The sequence below is a fragment of the Strigops habroptila genome, chromosome 5 (genome assembly GCF_004027225.2).
Source record: "Strigops habroptila isolate Jane chromosome 5, bStrHab1.2.pri, whole genome shotgun sequence".
Lineage (NCBI taxonomy): Eukaryota > Metazoa > Chordata > Aves > Psittaciformes > Psittacidae > Strigops > Strigops habroptila.
The window spans coordinates 53,129,803-53,147,720 of NC_044281.2; the positions used below are offsets into that span (position 1 = coordinate 53,129,803).

The 17,918-nt window shown below is 40.3% G+C and overlaps 1 protein-coding gene across 8 annotated transcripts in view; it reads right to left on the bottom strand.

Moving 5' to 3' along the window:
* KALRN (kalirin RhoGEF kinase) overlaps positions 1-17,918 on the bottom strand; it is a 514,962-nt gene that overhangs the window by 137,548 nt on the left and 359,496 nt on the right. For all 8 annotated transcript variants that reach the window (XM_030485889.1, XM_030485890.1, XM_030485893.1 and 5 more), the window contains exons 23-34: positions 17,606-17,788; positions 16,419-16,537; positions 15,108-15,174; positions 14,092-14,201; positions 13,173-13,242; positions 11,400-11,489; positions 6,392-6,484; positions 4,901-5,012; positions 2,935-3,125; positions 2,414-2,515; positions 1,600-1,742; positions 135-237 (exon numbers count right to left, since the gene is read on the bottom strand). In XM_030485889.1, the coding sequence (XP_030341749.1) occupies positions 135-237; positions 1,600-1,742; positions 2,414-2,515; positions 2,935-3,125; positions 4,901-5,012; positions 6,392-6,484; positions 11,400-11,489; positions 13,173-13,242; positions 14,092-14,201; positions 15,108-15,174; positions 16,419-16,537; positions 17,606-17,788 (1,383 nt within the window). The remainder of the gene's footprint in view (positions 1-134; positions 238-1,599; positions 1,743-2,413; positions 2,516-2,934; positions 3,126-4,900; positions 5,013-6,391; positions 6,485-11,399; positions 11,490-13,172; positions 13,243-14,091; positions 14,202-15,107; positions 15,175-16,418; positions 16,538-17,605; positions 17,789-17,918) is intronic.

Sequence of the window (17,918 nt, forward strand, 5' to 3'; positions counted from 1 at the left end):
GAGATGTCACCATATAAAACAGCAATACGGATGAGCACCTAGACAGGTTGCTTTATTTTGACTTCTATTCTGCTCTTCACTTACATTTTTCTGGCTGTAACTAGCTGCAGTGTATTTTCACATTTCAGTCCTACCTTATCACTGTCCACTGTGTTCTGTGATGTCCTGGATGCAATGGAAATGGTGTCAGGTTGACTGCTGCCATCTCCTTGGCTGTCTGCATCATCTACTCCATCTCTGCAAAAGACATAATAGGGAAACAACAATGCTCATTTAACATACCACCTTGGAATGTGCACAACTTTATAGGTGGATTTGAGAAGTGCCGAGTCAGTGTGCCAGAGCTGGCTTTGTGCTAAAATTACCTCACTGATGCAGCCCATGTTGCTATGTAGCTTGCAATTTAAAATGATGTCAACCTCAGCCATAGGGTTTGGATTAGCGCATAATAACAACTTTTGTTGCTGAAAACAGGATAGCCATTGCCTGCATGTTTACAGCAAAGACAACTCTGGTGTTCATAAATAGCTCTGTAATGAGGGTGTCAGGCAAAATTTTCCTTCAATTAGATTTCTGCCTTAACCAAAACTATTCAGCTGAGGCTACACATGGCACTGAAGGAAGGGATATTTCTCTTGTCTCACAGGAACATCTTCAGGAATTTGATACTAAGCCATAAAAATTATATCCAAACAAACATAAAGACATTATAGAGCTCTACAAGTCTAACTCTATGAGTTTGCTAATAGAGGGTATTTTCTTTCTTTTTGCTTTATAGATACAGTCCTCCTAAATTTTTACTAGTCTTTCAAAATGAATTTTTAAATAATATAAAATACATATTTAAGGAAAAGAAAAAATAAATAAGATCTCCATTCTGTACTAGAAAACTCTTGTATTGGTGCATGTCTCCAGGAAGAAATGTTTGGACCTCTGCCTTGCTACAGGTCTCCTGGGTGACCTTGGTTACTCATGCTTTGGATGCCTCTATAATATGGCCTGAAGCAAGAGTGATAAAACTTGATGAGGAAATCGAGATGCTCAAATTACAGGTGGCTTTTGAGAATACCAGCATAACAGCAAAAGAACAATTAATTTTCTACAATTCCTATTTAATTCAGGATTCAAAGAAGTTGACAAAAAAAATTTATATTAACTCACAGGCTGAAATGAGTTTGTATTTGATGATGAAACATCAATTCTCCTCTGCAATAATACATTGTCACGACCATCTGTGATTTCCATTGTCAAACAGTTCAAAATGCCAAACAGGGAAAAAACCAAAACCTCTTAACACTCAAATATAAAGAAGTAAATTCCACTTTGGGAAAGAAACATAACCTTAGACTCCGAGGACTTTTTATTCATGTCTCTCTAACACGTTGAATTAGTAAAATAAAACACCTTTGTATGTATATCATAAAAAAACTTTCTAGCTACTTTTGCCAAGACAACATATAAAAAGCAAACATGATGAAAACTGCTTTTGACTATAGTAAGAAAAAGTAAGTGAATCCAATAAAAAGCCCACAGACACTACAGTGCTGTTGGTCGAGAAAAAGTTCGTGATTTCATGTGGTATGGAATGACTGAGATTACCTTCTACTGTTGTTCCGCTGCTTTGCTGGTGTCTTGGGGAGCTGAATTGGCTCTTTCAGAGCTCCTTTCAGATGGATAATCCTTTCTTGAATGACTTCCCGAATATTTTTGATCCATTCTTGTTTTGTTTCAATACTGGATGCCTAAAATTCCACAAGACAGAAAGATGGAGACTTTATAATATTCCAAGGATGTCAGCTCCTATGTAGAAGAATCATGGCTGGCTGTTGAAAATGCACAGTTAACTGCTTCTCCTCTCTGCTGCATAGTTTCAGCTGCTGAAGTACCTGGTAACCCCTTGAGAATTGAGGGTATTTTTACCAGACCTAGGTGGCAAGCAGCAGCAAAGCACCTAAGCTCTGGATAAATATATTTAATACCAGCAATACAACACACTCTGCAGAGGGGAAATAGATTATCAGACAACATAACTATAACACAAATTCTTTGTTAGAAACTCACTTGACAGAAATGGCTGTTAGCTCTGGAGGTTTGACCGTCGATAAGCCTAGTGGCAAACGACTAAGAGAATTACACCTCCCAGACAGGCACCCTGAGACATGCCCTGTGTCAGCGTGCAGCTGCTCAACCCAGGCTGCAAGAGGAATGTAATTTCAGCAAGGCTGCACAACTGCCCTATCTTGATTCATACTGAGGCCTTAGAGCTGAATTGCTCCTGATGCAGGCATCACCCTGCTGACAGACATGGAAGCTATGTGAATATGATGAGGGAAGAAACTGACATTTAATTTAGTGCTCCAAGGGCCTCAACTAGAAGCTCTACAGTCAAAGAAAACAAGCAGAAAAGACTTACTTTCAGAACTGTTTTATTGTCTGAGGATGGTGTTCGTCCAGACCACAAAGCAAATTTACAGGGATCTCCTTCAACATGTTCAGTCACTCCCAGTTCCGAGGTCTAGTGTGGAGGAGAGGTGATGAGAGATAACATGTATATGAAGTCACATGTGTCTAGAAAACTTTACATTTGTAGTGAGAAGTGGAGAGGCAGAGATGGATAGGGGAGTGAGATCTTGTCTCTGATTTGCTACACACAGATAAAAGAACCAGAAAACCACCAGGGGATGGCAGGGAAATGAATGGCTTGAGTGATCATCCTTGTATTTCCCACCGACCCTTCACATGTCACTGCCTTAAATCTCTCCAGACTCACTGCGAGCTTAGCTTCCAGGTGAGCCTCACAGGGTCCAGAGCCAGCCCTTCCAGCTGGCATGAGTATCCCCAACCCAGCATGGGGACATAGGAGCCATCCCCAAACTCCACCTCTACCTACAAGAAACACAACACCCAGAACATTTTCTTTGCAGCCACACCTACCAGTAACTTGTTCTTGTAAACGTATTTTGTGTGTCCTGAAGAATCTTTAATCTCTTTGCTAAACACCAAAGAGATTTCAAAGAGAAACAAATGCCTCTCACGGCCTTTCCGAATGAGAGACTTGGGATCCCACACTTGGAAGGAATCCTGAAGAATCAGTTCTCCCTGGACATCCAGGTTCTCATCAAACCCTAAAACCACAAAATACATTAGCTTGTATTTGTTCTTGGGATCAGTAATGCTCAGAAATATCAGAGCAGTAAGGACTTGAAATAAAAGGGTCTCTTTTTTTTTTTTAATGCATATTCTGAAAGGATATTAATTGGCATCCACTGCCCCAATGAAAATATTTTTCTTCCTTTTCCTACTGCAATGATGTGATTATTTCACTAGAGGCAAATACATCATATGTGCTAAATGAGACTGCTCCTAAAGTGTAGTAGTAATTACTTAAAGATAAATATTATAAGGATTTCAGTGCTGGTTACAGTACACAGAACTGCAAAGCAAGAGATCTTTTGCATGTTAATACAAATTCAGAGAAATGCAACACGCAGTGGCTGGAAATGCCCCATAATACCATGATGCCTTCAAGCATGCTAACCCAAACTTTAGGAGGCTGTGAGTCCACAGCAGTGGCGTGGGGGAGCTACATCTGAGAGCAAATTGGTATGGTGTCTGAAACAAGCTTTCCAGGAGGAGTTACTCATTCTCCAAGCCGCATATCAAAAACCTTCACATGGCTGAGGATCACAGGACACCCTCCACATAACTGGGATTCTTGAGGGAAAAGGAAGTCCCTAGTGCAAGGTGCCCTCCAAGCTGTTGTCTCAGCTGTGGGGTTACACTTCTCTCCAGCGCTGGGCACTTCTCCTTCACCAGCACAGCCCACTGTTGTTCATGCCAAATAGCCCTGAGAGATCAGCAAAGAGCCCTGGTCCCTGCTCCAAATATTCAGGAATAATGTTTTATTCAGAACACAACTATCCAAGTGCTTGTCTACCCTAACGAAGTCACCCCTGCTTCTTTATTATTGCATGGTGCTGGTCTTCTCATGGGAACAGATTATCTAGGCATTACTTTGGGAAACCTGGCTCTTCACCAGACACCACAGTTAAAACCATCTTTATAGTGTTCCTACCTGTGCTGGGTCAGTTTGTCCCCTGCAATTTTAACCACTTGGTCTTAATGTGCTGCTTAGCTACTGGCACCATTTCTTTTTTCTTGCCTGTTTTAATATTCTGCTTGTTTCCTGGTTCTGACTCAAGCCCGGATAGAAATGATTTTCCCAGGCCAAGAAAATGTTTGCGAGGCAATAAAGCATCTCTGTCCGTAATAAAATTTTTAAATTTTAGAAATACTCCACACATCAAAAAGACTTAATTTTGAGGCAATTGAAATATTTTTCTATCATTCTGAAATACTTTTTATTAATATTTTTCTTTTCTTTTTTTTTTTTTTTTTTAATCTTTGGAATAATTATACCAACATTTTGAAATACAAGTTGTTTTGACTCAGAAAACCAGAGCTTTTCCCTTTGAAATATTGAGGCAGTATTTAGAAATGTTTTCATCCAAGAATCATTACAGCTGCCAGGAGCTAAACTGATACTGTTTCAGGAGGGGGATTTTTGTTTCATTAAGTACGAATGTTTTAACCAAATATGTATATACATTATATGTATGCATGCATATACACACCTGTATGCATATATCTATACACACATATAAACATATATATACAGGCACATAAGATATAAATAAACAAATACCCGAGATTTCCTAGCCAGCTTTATTCTTCCAAGACTTTTGGAGAAATATCAGAAACGAGCTAGGAAGTACCTAAGAATTATGATCAATCAACAGTATTGCTACAGTCAGCCTGTACTAACTTTCTACACAAGTTACAAGGAGGTTTCATTTATCGGTGGTCCCTCCCCTACCCTGGCCACCTGCCCATCTGCTACCTTCCAGCATGCTGACATGCATTGCGTCGTTGGCCTTCTTTGGGACACTGAGCATCACCTCCAGACCATCTTTGAGTTCCCCTTTGCCTTCTTCGCAGCAGGTCAGCAGTTCCTAAGAAGCAATGCAGAACACCTATAAACAAACTCTGATCAACATACTGGCTTGATACCTGAATGTGTTAGTACATGCAACTGCTTTGCTAACAGTGACAGGAGAAAGCTGAACTGCATCAAAACCCACTGTGGATGCTCAGAGATTGTAGGAATCAAATGGGAATGACTATAAAAGGTGTTGTCAAGTGAGAATGTGCACTCAGACTCCTGAGGACTTAAGCCTATGCTGCAGTCATCAGTCAGTCTAGCTGTGCCGGCCAGGTTGCAGGACCCCTGCCTGATCCTGCAGTGCGAGTACTGTAGGGCTGGCAGTGTGCTGTGCCCAGGGCAGGGAGATCCCTTCAGGAATGATTTGCCTGAGGAGGAAACCAAAGAGGTGATGACTGAAGGGGTGGTTTAGCCTTCCCATTATCAGAAGATTTGTGCAGTGCAGGCTTGCTGTCCCACAGTGCTCACTAGACTATGATAAACCTGTGTGCTGTTTCAGTAAACTGGTATAAAGCACAAATTTGTCAACACATTAAATGCAGTCAGGAAGTACCTTCCTTGTACAATACATCAGTCCTTTGGTTTATACACAGGAAGCTTTAAAAAGACACAAGCATCCTATCTCACCCTAGCTTTTCAAAGCCAGATTCTGTCTCTTCCCTTACCTCCCAGATGTTTTTTCTTCTAAGTTACATCTAAAATTCACCTGCTCACAAGATATTGCAAAAACCTGTAACCAATTTACAACAAACCAACAAAGGTGTTTTATTTTTTATTTTTTTATTAATGGGAAATGTTTATGTTTCACTTAGAAGTCGTTGCTTTATATATGAAGCTTTTCCCTGTTTTTCAAATGCAAACATGTTAGCTCCCAAATAGAATCTTACTGCCAGCGAAGGAGTCTGCCAGGTCAAGAGTCAGTGAAATTTCCCAAAGTTCATTACTGATGCCACTGAAGCCTTTAATCAAAATATTACACGTCACAAACTTTAGCAAGAAGGAAAGTAAACAGTCCTGTCATCTTTTCAAATATCCCTTTCCCAGTTCTCACTTCTTAGGTTTGAATCCACTTGGATAAAAGCCCAAACCCCCCCTGAACACAAAAGCCCCCAAACAAACAGTTGAAACAGGTGATCAGTTTTTTACTGTTCGTACTTTTCTTTCTGTGAGTCTTTTCCTTTAAAATACCCAAACACCCAACCTGATTTCACACTTTGTTGCCATGGTCAGGCCTGGGAAGTAGGAGCACCAGCTCAGCAGCAGCTGCTTACAGGTCATGAACAGGTGATGAAACAGCTCCCTTAAGAATGGGTTAATTCATTACACCCATGAACTGCTCTGCATGTTCATGCAGAGCATGAACTGATTTGGGTGAGCTCACTGTGGTACCTTCAGTAGGAGTTGATATTTTGTGATCCTCTGAACAGGCTTGATTAAGTAAGAAGAAATAGAGTTGGCCAGACCATGTCTTTGCTGAATTTCCTAGAAGAGATAAAAACAGTAGTCAGTCATGGAAAACTATTAAACTGCTGCCAGACAGAACCACCCATAACTAATTTTAGCTCTGGACCTCTGGCTTTCTTTGTTTAGTTTTTTAACTGTCTTTAAGCTCAGATGCAAATAACCGTGGTTTCGGAGAGGCTGGCAATAAACTGCAGAGTCCCCTTAAGGCTGCTTAAACTGCAGGGGCCTTGTGCAAGTCAAGCTAAGGCCATGTTGAGTAAACTACACAGGCTTCAATTTAAGTATGACTTATCTTTCATGTCAACTGGTTTCTCTTAGCTATGAAGGTTGAAAGCAGAGTCTTAACATCCAATTAAAATGGAGTGACATTAAATTAAATTGCATGCGTAGGGTGTAATTTAGCTGTCTAAATATCAGCGTCTAGTGCCATCTGAGAGCCCTGGGGTAGCTGAAATATCCACATGTGAGTAACAGGTCTGACACAGTGATGACAGACCTATGGTATTCTGAGGTGGCACCTGGGGGCCAGGAGAGATACCCTTATGACACCTTTTACAGCACTGAATGCTTCTGTTTTGTCACCTGAACCTCAACCAAAATGTCTCTGCTGATCACACATTTTGTGTGATGTACTCATGTGTGACGTGTTCATGCACTTCTGGAGACAGTGCAGATAGGCACCTGGTGAGGTCTGCAAAGGGCCCAGCTGCCTCCCTCCAGCTGGTTCCAGTGGGAGTTAGGAGCTCCTGAAAATCCTACAGGATGCTAAACCACACAATTAGCCTTCTAACAGGCTTCAAAATTATGCCCTACAGGGGCAGATTCTCTGCTGAAATAGAACAGGTTGGAATTCCTTCTGTCTCCACAAAGGCATGCCTCCCCTTGCTCCTGGATATTAGGAAATTCTTGGTTCCTACGGGAGCAGTTGGGGAAGAGAATGGGACTTATCTCCACCTACTGAAGGGTAGATTTGGAGCTGTAAAGAAGTCACAGAAGATGAAGGTGGAAGAGCTGCCAAGAATGGAGATTCTCTTTTTGTATACAGTCTGATTTTCTGCTGAGTACTGGGGAGGTTACTGGGTTTTTTTAGCTCCAGTGTTTATGCTTAGATATAAAAATAGCCACTTTTCACACAGCATGCCAACAGATATATATTTTTTTGTACTAGGTAAGTTTGTCTTAGAAAAAAATATCACTGTTGCCACGAACAAGACCCAAAAGAGAAGGGGCTCTGTGTGTGGGTTAATGGAATTTGCATGAAGCTGAGTCATGGCTGGCGCCAAACAGGGACACTGCCTGCAGAGCATGGCTTGGGACTCTATTAGTAACTGCAGGAGCCAGCAAGACCTCAGCCATGTCTGTGAACTTCCTGGAGCTAAGTACAATTGTTTTTGCAGGATCCAAATAATGAATTTAGCTCTACTCCCTCCTCCCAGCTCTCTGAATAGCAGAACATGCTCCCAGCAAAATGCTACCCCTTCAGGCATTCCTTGCTCTGCCAGGGTGCTCCCTGGTCATACTGTGCAGAGACAGAGTGGGTTGGTGGAGTGACATTTGTCCCTGATGCATGGGAACCTGCAGCAGTAAGGCAATAGCACTGTTAGATGGCAAACAGACAAGTACATTGCTGGAAAGGGACATTCTCCCTGCAGCTTCTCCGTCTGGTCCCTCAAGTGTTGGAGTAAGATGGGCAACTTGCTGGAGTATGTCTTGGGTTGGTTTGTAACAACTGGAGATGTCGCGATGTAATGTGGGTCTGTGCAGGGCAGAGCACAGTAGTGCAGACATTTCTCTAGACACACCTCTAAGTAACATGAAGTGCAAATATATCTGAGCTATCTTTGAAGCAGCTGGCAGGTTTAAGAAGCAAGCTAGCCACAGGGCTCTGTGCTTTCTACTTTGCCCTGCTTCTTGTTTAAAGCAAGCTTGGTTCACATTATAGTTGCACCATGGCCCACCATTAGACACAAGTTATTTCTTGGGTGGAAAAGCACCCCAAGGGCCTGGAAGAAATTAAGATACCCGACAAGGCAACATGTGCTGGCAGTTGTTGTATTGCAAACTGGATGAGCTGCAGAAGAGGATCAATGTGTAATCTTACATGCAATGACAGAATCCCAAACACCAAGAATGTCCTCTGCATAGTGCATCACAGGACCCTCAGAGGCCCTTGAATGGACAACATGGAGACAGGAACACTTAAATACAATTTCATACCAAAAGAATTGCTGAATTTACCATGAAGCAACGATAAAGTGCCCAGATTTTGTATAAAATATCTAAAGAGATTCACAAATTAAGGTAAGTCATCTAATCATGTACAGTTGTTTAGTAGGAGGACAAATTGCATCCTGAACTGGGTATACAAACTAATGACTTGCTGAGTAATTTGATTCAGCGCTAAAGCTCTCACAAAACATTTAGGTTTTGTAATGCACGACACAAATGGCTGGTGAGCAATTTCAGAAAAAAATATTTCTGCTTGTGCCTCTGCCTATTTCCTAAGGGACGCTCCAGCTCAGGGGAGAAACTGTCCAAGAACCATCATCCATGCAGAAAGACAATAGTCTGCAAAGCTACAAAAGTCAATGAGCTTTTACCATGTTCCATGCTGGTCGTGCAAGTTAAAGGCGCCCTGAGGCTTCTTGAATGTAACAACTGATCTTTTCCAAGATTTAAAGAAAAAAATACTCAAAATAGAAGAAGCATGTAGATGACTGAAACAAATTCTGGTTTTGTCCTGAGGACAAAAGCTCATTTAAATAACAGACAATAAAATCAACATGATCACCTCAATAATATGCTGATTTCCAGCAGCTGAAGCTGAGGGCCAACACATGTTGGTAATCAAAAATACATCTTGCTAGCCTGAAGTATATGGTATTACAAATATTACAGATTGCTAAATACAGTAGGCATCATTTATCTTTGAAACATAGTAATACTCTCAAATGCTGAACAAGAAAGATACAAAAAGTGAAAGAACTAAATTTGTAAGTCTACTGCAGTCATATAAAAGTAAGCATACTAGTTCCATCCCCTATGCAAATTCCAGCTATTATAACCATACCAATAACTTACGAATTTTATAAAAAAAGCAAGATCTGTAGGGAGGGAAGATAATACTCTTTATCCTTTATTAGACTAATGCTATACGATAAACTAGGGAAGTTTCATAATTGAAAGTTTGTGTATAATTTTCCTTCTGTATTAACTGGTCTAAGAAGAGAAACTGCTTTTCTCTACATATATGGCTTTACTTATATCCTTAGAACATCCCAGCTATGACAGCATTGTTACTAATTCTCTTCAGTTTCATACAATATATGTCACTTATTTTTGCTCCTTCTCCTAATTAGCTAACCCTTGCAATAAGCCCTGAATCTACAAACTTTCCATGGACTTGAAGGGTTCAAACAGATTACTGGGACTTGGGACTGCTTGTTTTCATCCCAAAGATGGCTTTCTATGGTTTATACAATTTGAGGAGCTGTAAACTTGTGATCTTCAGACAGGCTTCTTATGAAGGGGTGTTATTCTAGATAACTCACTCTCACCATTAGGGTGTTTTGGGAAATTCCAGGTTCTGCTTGGAAAAGAACCAGCTATTTTGCTGTATTCCTTGGGCCAGACTGTTCCCTGTCCTGCCACTGAACCACTGCCAGTCCAAGATCAAGATAAGAAGGATCTACAGGTACTTTGCACTACCTTAGAGGATTTTTTTCTTTTTTTTTGGGGGGGGGGGGAGGGGATAGCCAGCTTTCTTTTTGCACAGGCATCACTGCATAGCGCAGCACAACTCCTACTAATTGAAGGAAAATATCTCCTCTTGCAAAACAAGTGTCAGATACAGGCACTTGAATATTCACTATTAAGCAACGTCAGGCAGGTTTCCAGCCCATGTACAGAGCTGGAGTGGAAAAGCTGAGCAGAGGAAACACTTTTAACCTGTGCAAACTACACTGATAGACACCTAAGGCGGCTCAAACCCTCCATGAGGCACCAACTAGGATAAACCATTCAACAGGCTCAAGCGCCACCTCCTGGAAAATCAATTCAATTCAATTCTACTTTCAGACCATATGGTAACAACGCAAAAGAAAAGTTCGTAATTTTTCCTCTGGCTCATGAGAGATCTTTCAGTGTTGAGTTTAATTGAAATGCTATAAACATTGCCACATAGGAAACCCAGAGGAGCTGATTCACCTCAGCTGCCAACCACATCACAGGTTGGATCCTGCTGAGTGGTTACATTTGTAACGAGATTTTCAATGCTTTGGAAACGAGGTCTTAGCTTTTTTTCAGAAAGGCGACTAATTAAAGCTATAAGGTAGCAGTCAAGCATGGAAAAATGGATAAAGTTCCAAAAATCAGAGGGAAAGCTTAGGTTAAAAGTACTCAAAAGCTTTAAAGATTTTTCTCAGGCTACAAAACTGGGATCGGAGCCTGCAAATGTCTATCACCTGGTGTAGTGCTTGTAAGGGAAATAGTCTAACTGCAGTCAATGGAGTTCCTTACTAGCATGATGAAGCAAATGTGTAATAGGGTGGGTAAATTTTGCAGAACAGAAGGACAGGATCTTGTTTTGGACTAGGGGATTTCAAGTCATAAAATATAATGGGATCTGCTTTTCATTCTACCACTAAATCCAGAAGTAGAGGGTACATCTAAACCAGATTTTTAGAAAGGATTTGGTCTCAAAAATGCACAAAGGTTCCCATAAGAATGTGTGTCTCCACTAAAAATGACTTGCCACACTGATGAAATCACACATCACACCACAGCCTATCAGTTTTCACAGCATGCGATATCTGCAGTGGAATGAAAAAAACCCAAACCCCAAAGCAAAAAAAGGAACCCATTGTTCAGATGTAAAGAGGAGGTGTTTCAGCTGTCCTGTGCACACTGAAGGAAAATGGCAGTGGCTGCTTACATCAAAGAAAGTCCCTGCATGTTCCAGGATGAGCTGATTGGAGTCAGGCTTGTTTTTGCAGTAGGTGACATACATCTGAAATTTATCTGCCTGTGAAAACAAACATCAAGGGAAAAGCAAGATAAGCTATTTTTCTGCTCCCAGTCTTTCATTAAGGCTCACCAGGACAAATACAGGTGATAAACCTTCCCCTCAAAGAGACATAAGATTTGTAAATTACAAACAGAAGACTTACAGACAGTTCTTACCTTACCTGAGCAGTTCTGAGGAAAATTGGTGCACCATGTAACAGCTATGGGAGACTTTCTTTATAAATGATACAAAGGGAAGGTCTAAAAAGTGAATCCAGATATAAAATAATTTCTAAGAGGTCTAATTACACAGACTGTATCCAGAAGTCTGCGAGTCTCAAGACCCAGTCATGAATGTTGGTTCTATCACCTGCTTGATGATAAAGCCAGTGTAGAAACTGGGCAAGAGACTCGACAAGCTTAAATTGGACTGAGCCAACATTTGGACTTAAGACTGGCTCAGATTTGTGATGCCTGGCCCAGACTTGCCTTTCCTACCTTGGTTCAGACTTTAATGGCACAAACTTTACGTTGTGCTACGAGTGTTTTGGATTTCATTTCCGAATTTATTTGTTTTTAAAGGGAAATTAAGAGCATCTGTGCACTCCTGACTTAGAGCAGTTTTGCATTATTGAACTTTGTCTCAGAAAGAAGCAGGCGAGCAGAAGAGGAGGATAGCTTTCTTTCATTACTATTGCATTTTTTATACCAAGTATCTAAATAACGGGACAATTGGGCAGGCTGCTTTTCATGTATGTCTGCAACCATACACACAGGTCTGGACATGTACTATTGCTGAGATGATGTGGTAGTATCTTAAAAGTACCATGAAGATTTTGCACAGAATGATACATAAAATGTGTCCATCTTTCATAAATACTTAATGTCTTCTTTGTAAAAAATATTTCTGAATCCATTTCATCAATATTTGTGTCATGTTTTTAAATTAAAGGCGCATTTGAAATCACCCAAACATGCTCATTTTTTTGATAAGTGACAATTTTCTGTAATGACTTTTAAAATACTAATTCCCAACCTTGAAATACGAATAAAACCAGCAGAGAAAATGTGAAGATGGCTGACTTGCCTGGTAAATATTTTGAAAAGAGAACAGCTTTCATACAGATAAATTACTGTCGCCAATTCCTGGAGTCTCCTACATCCATGAAGACTCTCAGCATCAATATTTCAAGGTCCTGTTGGAAATTACTCTGGCATTGGGTAATAGAATGAGAGAGCACAGTGGCTCAGCATTTGACAGTAATTTATGATGGAAAATGTTGATAAAACATGTTGTTCATGCCTTTGTAGAGTCCTCATGGCATGACTATAATTCTCTAAGGAAGGCATATTAAGATTTGAAAGGTCTGTCCTCCCAGGGCCTTTCACAATGAATGTCACACCTAAATACAGGTTTGGTTTAATGAAATACTATTAAACAGGAACCAGCAGAGGTAAAAGCTGTGCTAGTCAGTGCAGGACAAGGAGAGAGGCTCTAGAAAGCATTCACTCCACTGATTAGGAGCAGAATTAAGGGGGGGAACCTTTCACACTGAGCGAGGTGAAGGACAAAGCAGTCATTCCAGATTAGCTCCTAACCCCACTTATCACTAAGGATCTAACCATTGCTCCAATTCCTAGCTTGTTTCCCTCTGTGATGGAGGAATTAATTTGAATAAATAAAGAAAAGAAGCCTCATTACCCAGGTGACAAAGCAGTGGCCCACATCCTCAGGCAGTTGTTCATATTTCTCTAGTTCTTTTAGAAAAATGCTGAAAAAAAAAAGACACCAAAGTAATTAGTTACAGCAAATACCCAGGAGAAGCAGAATGACCAATGAGTTAACCAGTGCTAATGATCAATACTTGTATCTTCTTCTTGCACAAAAGCATGCATATGGCAGCCTCTCCTCACCATTTTTATGTGTATGATGCTGCATTTGTCTGGCTGAAGCACTCGAAGAGACCCAGAACTTCAACAGGGAAGGGCTTTCTGATTTATTTTTTCAAACTGCTCTGGTTTTGATGTGTAACTTGAAGACAGACTTTGAAATTCAGACTGAACTTGCGGGATTCATCACCCCTAAATGTGAAGTTTATAACTGCTATTGCGCTCACATTACAGCAGGGAAACAATGCCCTCTAAGCTGATCTGATACACAGTCTTATTTTGATAAAATGGAGTACGGTTAGTTACAGATTAAATACAGAGAGTCTCCAAGTTCCAGAAAAGCTACTTATTAACCTAGCGCATGTCAACCATCCCTTTTTTCCCCACCTCGTGTTTTCCAAGAGATTATATTTTTAACAGGCAAGCTTTGAGACTAGATCTAGTGCTGTGAGATGGAAAGCATGTATAGGACTACAAAACATCAGTATAATATAACTTCAACGTTGTTATTCAGCTGTAGACAAATTTTAAAATAAGTCGCAATTCATTTTTGTAAAAGAAACAAAGCAAGAAATCAAACATTATTTTGCAAATCTGCATCAATTACTTTACACTCCTGTGTGCATTGTTCTGTAGATGTTCACTGCAGACACCATATGGTTGTACAGGTATACACATGCCTTTGGTTTCCTTAGTCAGTAAATATTAACAGAACTGTCAGGAAAACCTACTTGTTATGAAAGTCATATATCTCCTGAATATTGCCAAAGATGATGTGTTCTTTATTAAGGATCCCAGCAGGTATTTCTTCCACTCCACTTGTCATTTCCCAAAGGTAAGTCTGGAAGACACCAGCAGTTCTTAGCTTTGTGAATAAATGCAATGAAAAAGAATAGATCTCCCTGTTCTATTGCCAAAGGCACAGGCTGACAAGAGAACTATGTACTCTGAGATTAAACAAACAAGCTAAAAAAAAAAATAAAAAATTAAGTATTCCACTGTCACAGAAAGCTCTCCAGAGAAATCCAAAGTGATGACACTTAGAAGTCGTCTAAGGAAAAACATGCCAACAGCACCTGTCTTTGCTGTCCAACTGATGGTGACCAAAAACTGCAGGCAGAAACAGTGGCAAGATAAGCTGTATTTGCCACTTCAGTAGCATTAGACACACAAAAATCTTTCAAACTGCAGGAATGTGAAAGCTGACAGATTTCACTGTTTTTTTCCTTGAATATTACAGTCCCCCTCAGAAGCACCCTGCTGTAGAGCTAGACAAGGTATTTGGCTGTGCAAATCCAGCTCTTTCCCTAGTATAAAACGATCCAAAGGAATAGATTTGAATTCTGAAGAAAATGCTCCATGATTCAAAAAAAAACCACTATAAACCAACAAATTTCAGGTCAACATCCAAATATATTGCTCTTTACTGAGGCCCAGAACATTGCTCTCACTCTGCAGGGGTGAGTGCAGCTTTGTAAATAAAGACAAACTCAGGTGTCCCTGGAGAGGCAGACATTTACAGCCAAGCGTGTGAAGCACAGGGCATGGCTCAAACCAGTGGGAGACAAGCTTCCTCTGCTGCCCGACCAGCTCCCACCACCACCAGGACACAGCTCTGAGGCTAGTCACCAGTGGTGGTACCTTCACACAGACTCTTGTCAAAGTACAAGAGTCAGTACAGTGAACATCTGCAAAGGATACCATGTCCTTCTTGAAAATACTGGAGACTTCCCAGGCTGTAACTTACCTCTAAACATTCATGTAAGTCCCTGACATAAGCTTTTTCTGTCTGAAGCAGCTCAGCCATAATAAATCTGGGGGGGGGGGAAAAACAGTATTTCAGGTGTTTTGTACAAATGCCTATAATGTCTGCTGAACAGAAAACAAAATAACCTTCTGTTATCTTAATCTGTGTACTTGCATTCTAAACTTTCAGCTGCCTTACTTGGCACCTTTCAGGTCCATGAATGAAAAGCCATTTCATATTCTAGTCCCTTTTAGGGTTATTTTCTAAATGCCTTTTTTGAATAAAAGCCTATTAAGTTGTATTTCTGCAATCCTGAGCTGTGATTTACTATCAACATGCATATCCTTAACAGCCAACTGATTCTCAGAATTTTTTTTTCCCCAGGAGTAAGGACTTGAGATTCACCAACAACACTTGCATCTTCACTAACAGCCAGTTGTAAGGGACCCTGAAACTTGATCTTCAGTGGCAATACAGAGAGATTTGGGAGACACGATGACTTTGAAGAGGCTTCAACATCTTGGTATCCAACATGAAAGAATCCAGACTACTGGGAAGCCCAAGAACCACATCTGTACTGTCTGAGGCTCAGCATCTCAAAGTTGAAATGTCTGATGTTTTGAAAATGTGCCACAGGCATATCAAGTGAAACCACTGTTCCCTAAAGCAGAAACAGTTTCTTATCAAGGTTATGCACTCAAGTGGCAATTCCAGAGAGCTGAGAAGGATTGTACATACAAATGCTTCACAGAATATTCTCGCATAAAAATTAAGATGAAATACTGTGAAATTAGACTGTTTCTAGATTTATGTGCCACAAGCACTCCCAAAATATTTCCTCTAGTATGAAATATTTCCAGTTCCCCACCCACCAAAATTTGAACCTTAACTTCAAGTGAACTCATGTGTCACTGAAACCCAGTTAACTCCTCTCCACGTCATTGAAGTTTAGATAACACCTAGATGTATAAAGATGCCTTCCATTTTTCTCCTGTTCATTTTACTTTTCACATACAGCCAGAAAGAAATAATGACAGTGAGCACCTCCATGACATCAGGGTCTAATTGAAATGCTTGACTTACTCCTTTCCCTTTCCAAAAGTTAACTTCTGCTTAAAACCAAAATAAATTCAACCTGTATGTTCTGAAATTCTCTAGCCTACAATGTCTGCCCTACACCTGTAGACTTATCTCAATAACTTCACAGCTGGAAGGAATTATAAGGTTGCCAGCCAGTTCTGGTCATGCAAATGCCATAGAATCACTCTTAGATAATGCATCATGGCAGACTGTGAGGGTCTGGGGACATACTCTTTCTTTCTGGCTGACTTCCTTTTTTCTTCATTGACTTCATGATTTGCATCTCGCAGTTTTACCTCCCGGTCAGAAAGACTTGCTGGAATAATATCTAGTTCTAGGTCCTTGTTATCCTACAAAAAAATGACAGTACAGATTTTAAATCCATTGTAATCCTACTGTTGTACAAAATGCAGCATATTCATGAGATCAAATGGATAAGAATGGACAAAGGAAACATAACAATACCAATGTCAGAAAGAAGGAAAATCGAAGAGATTTTAAAGAACTAGAGTGAGAAGGGAGAAAGCAAGAGGGTAGGAGAGAAATCTTAAAAAAACACCATGAGATTTATTACAATCTTCACTGTTAGTCCTATCTAGGAACAGGTATTGATGACAAACATCTAAATTTTACCTTAATGCTTCACATCTAAATTAGTTGCCTAGTATGGGACTTTGTAAATAGTCTGATAAAGCACAACACTACGTAAAGACAATCCCAACTTCCAATAGCCTTCTGCCATGAGTGTGGTTAGCAACTTCGTGCAAACCAGAGACAGTGCCATGTAAGGTATTTTGAGGGTTTGAGGGAACTTATTCCTCTTTCTTTGACAGTTATTTTCAAACGATTGTTGACTGAGATTTTTTTAAGTGTTTCTGCTTCTGGCACTCCCCCTTAATACTGTGGCAAGGGAATAGCAGGAAGTTCTAATTTTTGTTTCTCTTGTGCTGTTTTATTTCACCTAAAAGAGCTCAGAAATGAGGTTGGGGATCAATTTTTTGATTAATTAAAGGACCAGAGAATGGAAACTTAGAGTCAAAGCTGACTGATTCAAGATAATGGCATGGGAACAGCATTTATGGCTTATGCTAAAATTATACAGACTTTTATTCAAATAATGTGTTTCCCCCTCCTTCCCTGTAGCTGTGTGGTCTCATGAAGAATCGTGCAAATGTTTGTTTAGAAAGTCCTTCTGATCTTCATCTGCCTCCTCCTCCTATCACTGATCTGCCAGAAAAGAACCTTTTCTCAACAGAAACAGTTCTGAGCTTGGATTGGAGTTGAGTTCTGAGTTGGTTGGATTTTAAGTGTTTCTAGTGGACACATGATAACCTGCAGCATTCATATCATATCCTTCATTTCCCTCTGTGACTTTCAGCTTCGGTATAAAACCCCAGCAGGACATGGACTTATGGTACCTCTGTATTGATTCCGAGGGCTTTTTCCAGGGAGTAGCGGTATTTCCCCATCCTGAGAGAGAAGTCACGGTAGCGTTTGTCAACAGTGGTGACCCACTTCCTAATTTCAGTGGCGTGTATATGTCCTTTTTCTACAAAGCTGTCAGCCAGCTGGATGAGGAGCTTCACTTTCTCCTTTGTTTGCTGCCCAAAATATGGTCATCTGTTACATTGCATTATTATTATTTCCTTTGCTTTCAATTCACACAGCAGTCAGAAGCAGCTCACAATTTTTTATACATCATTAAAGAGTGCCTGTACTTCGTCTTATACA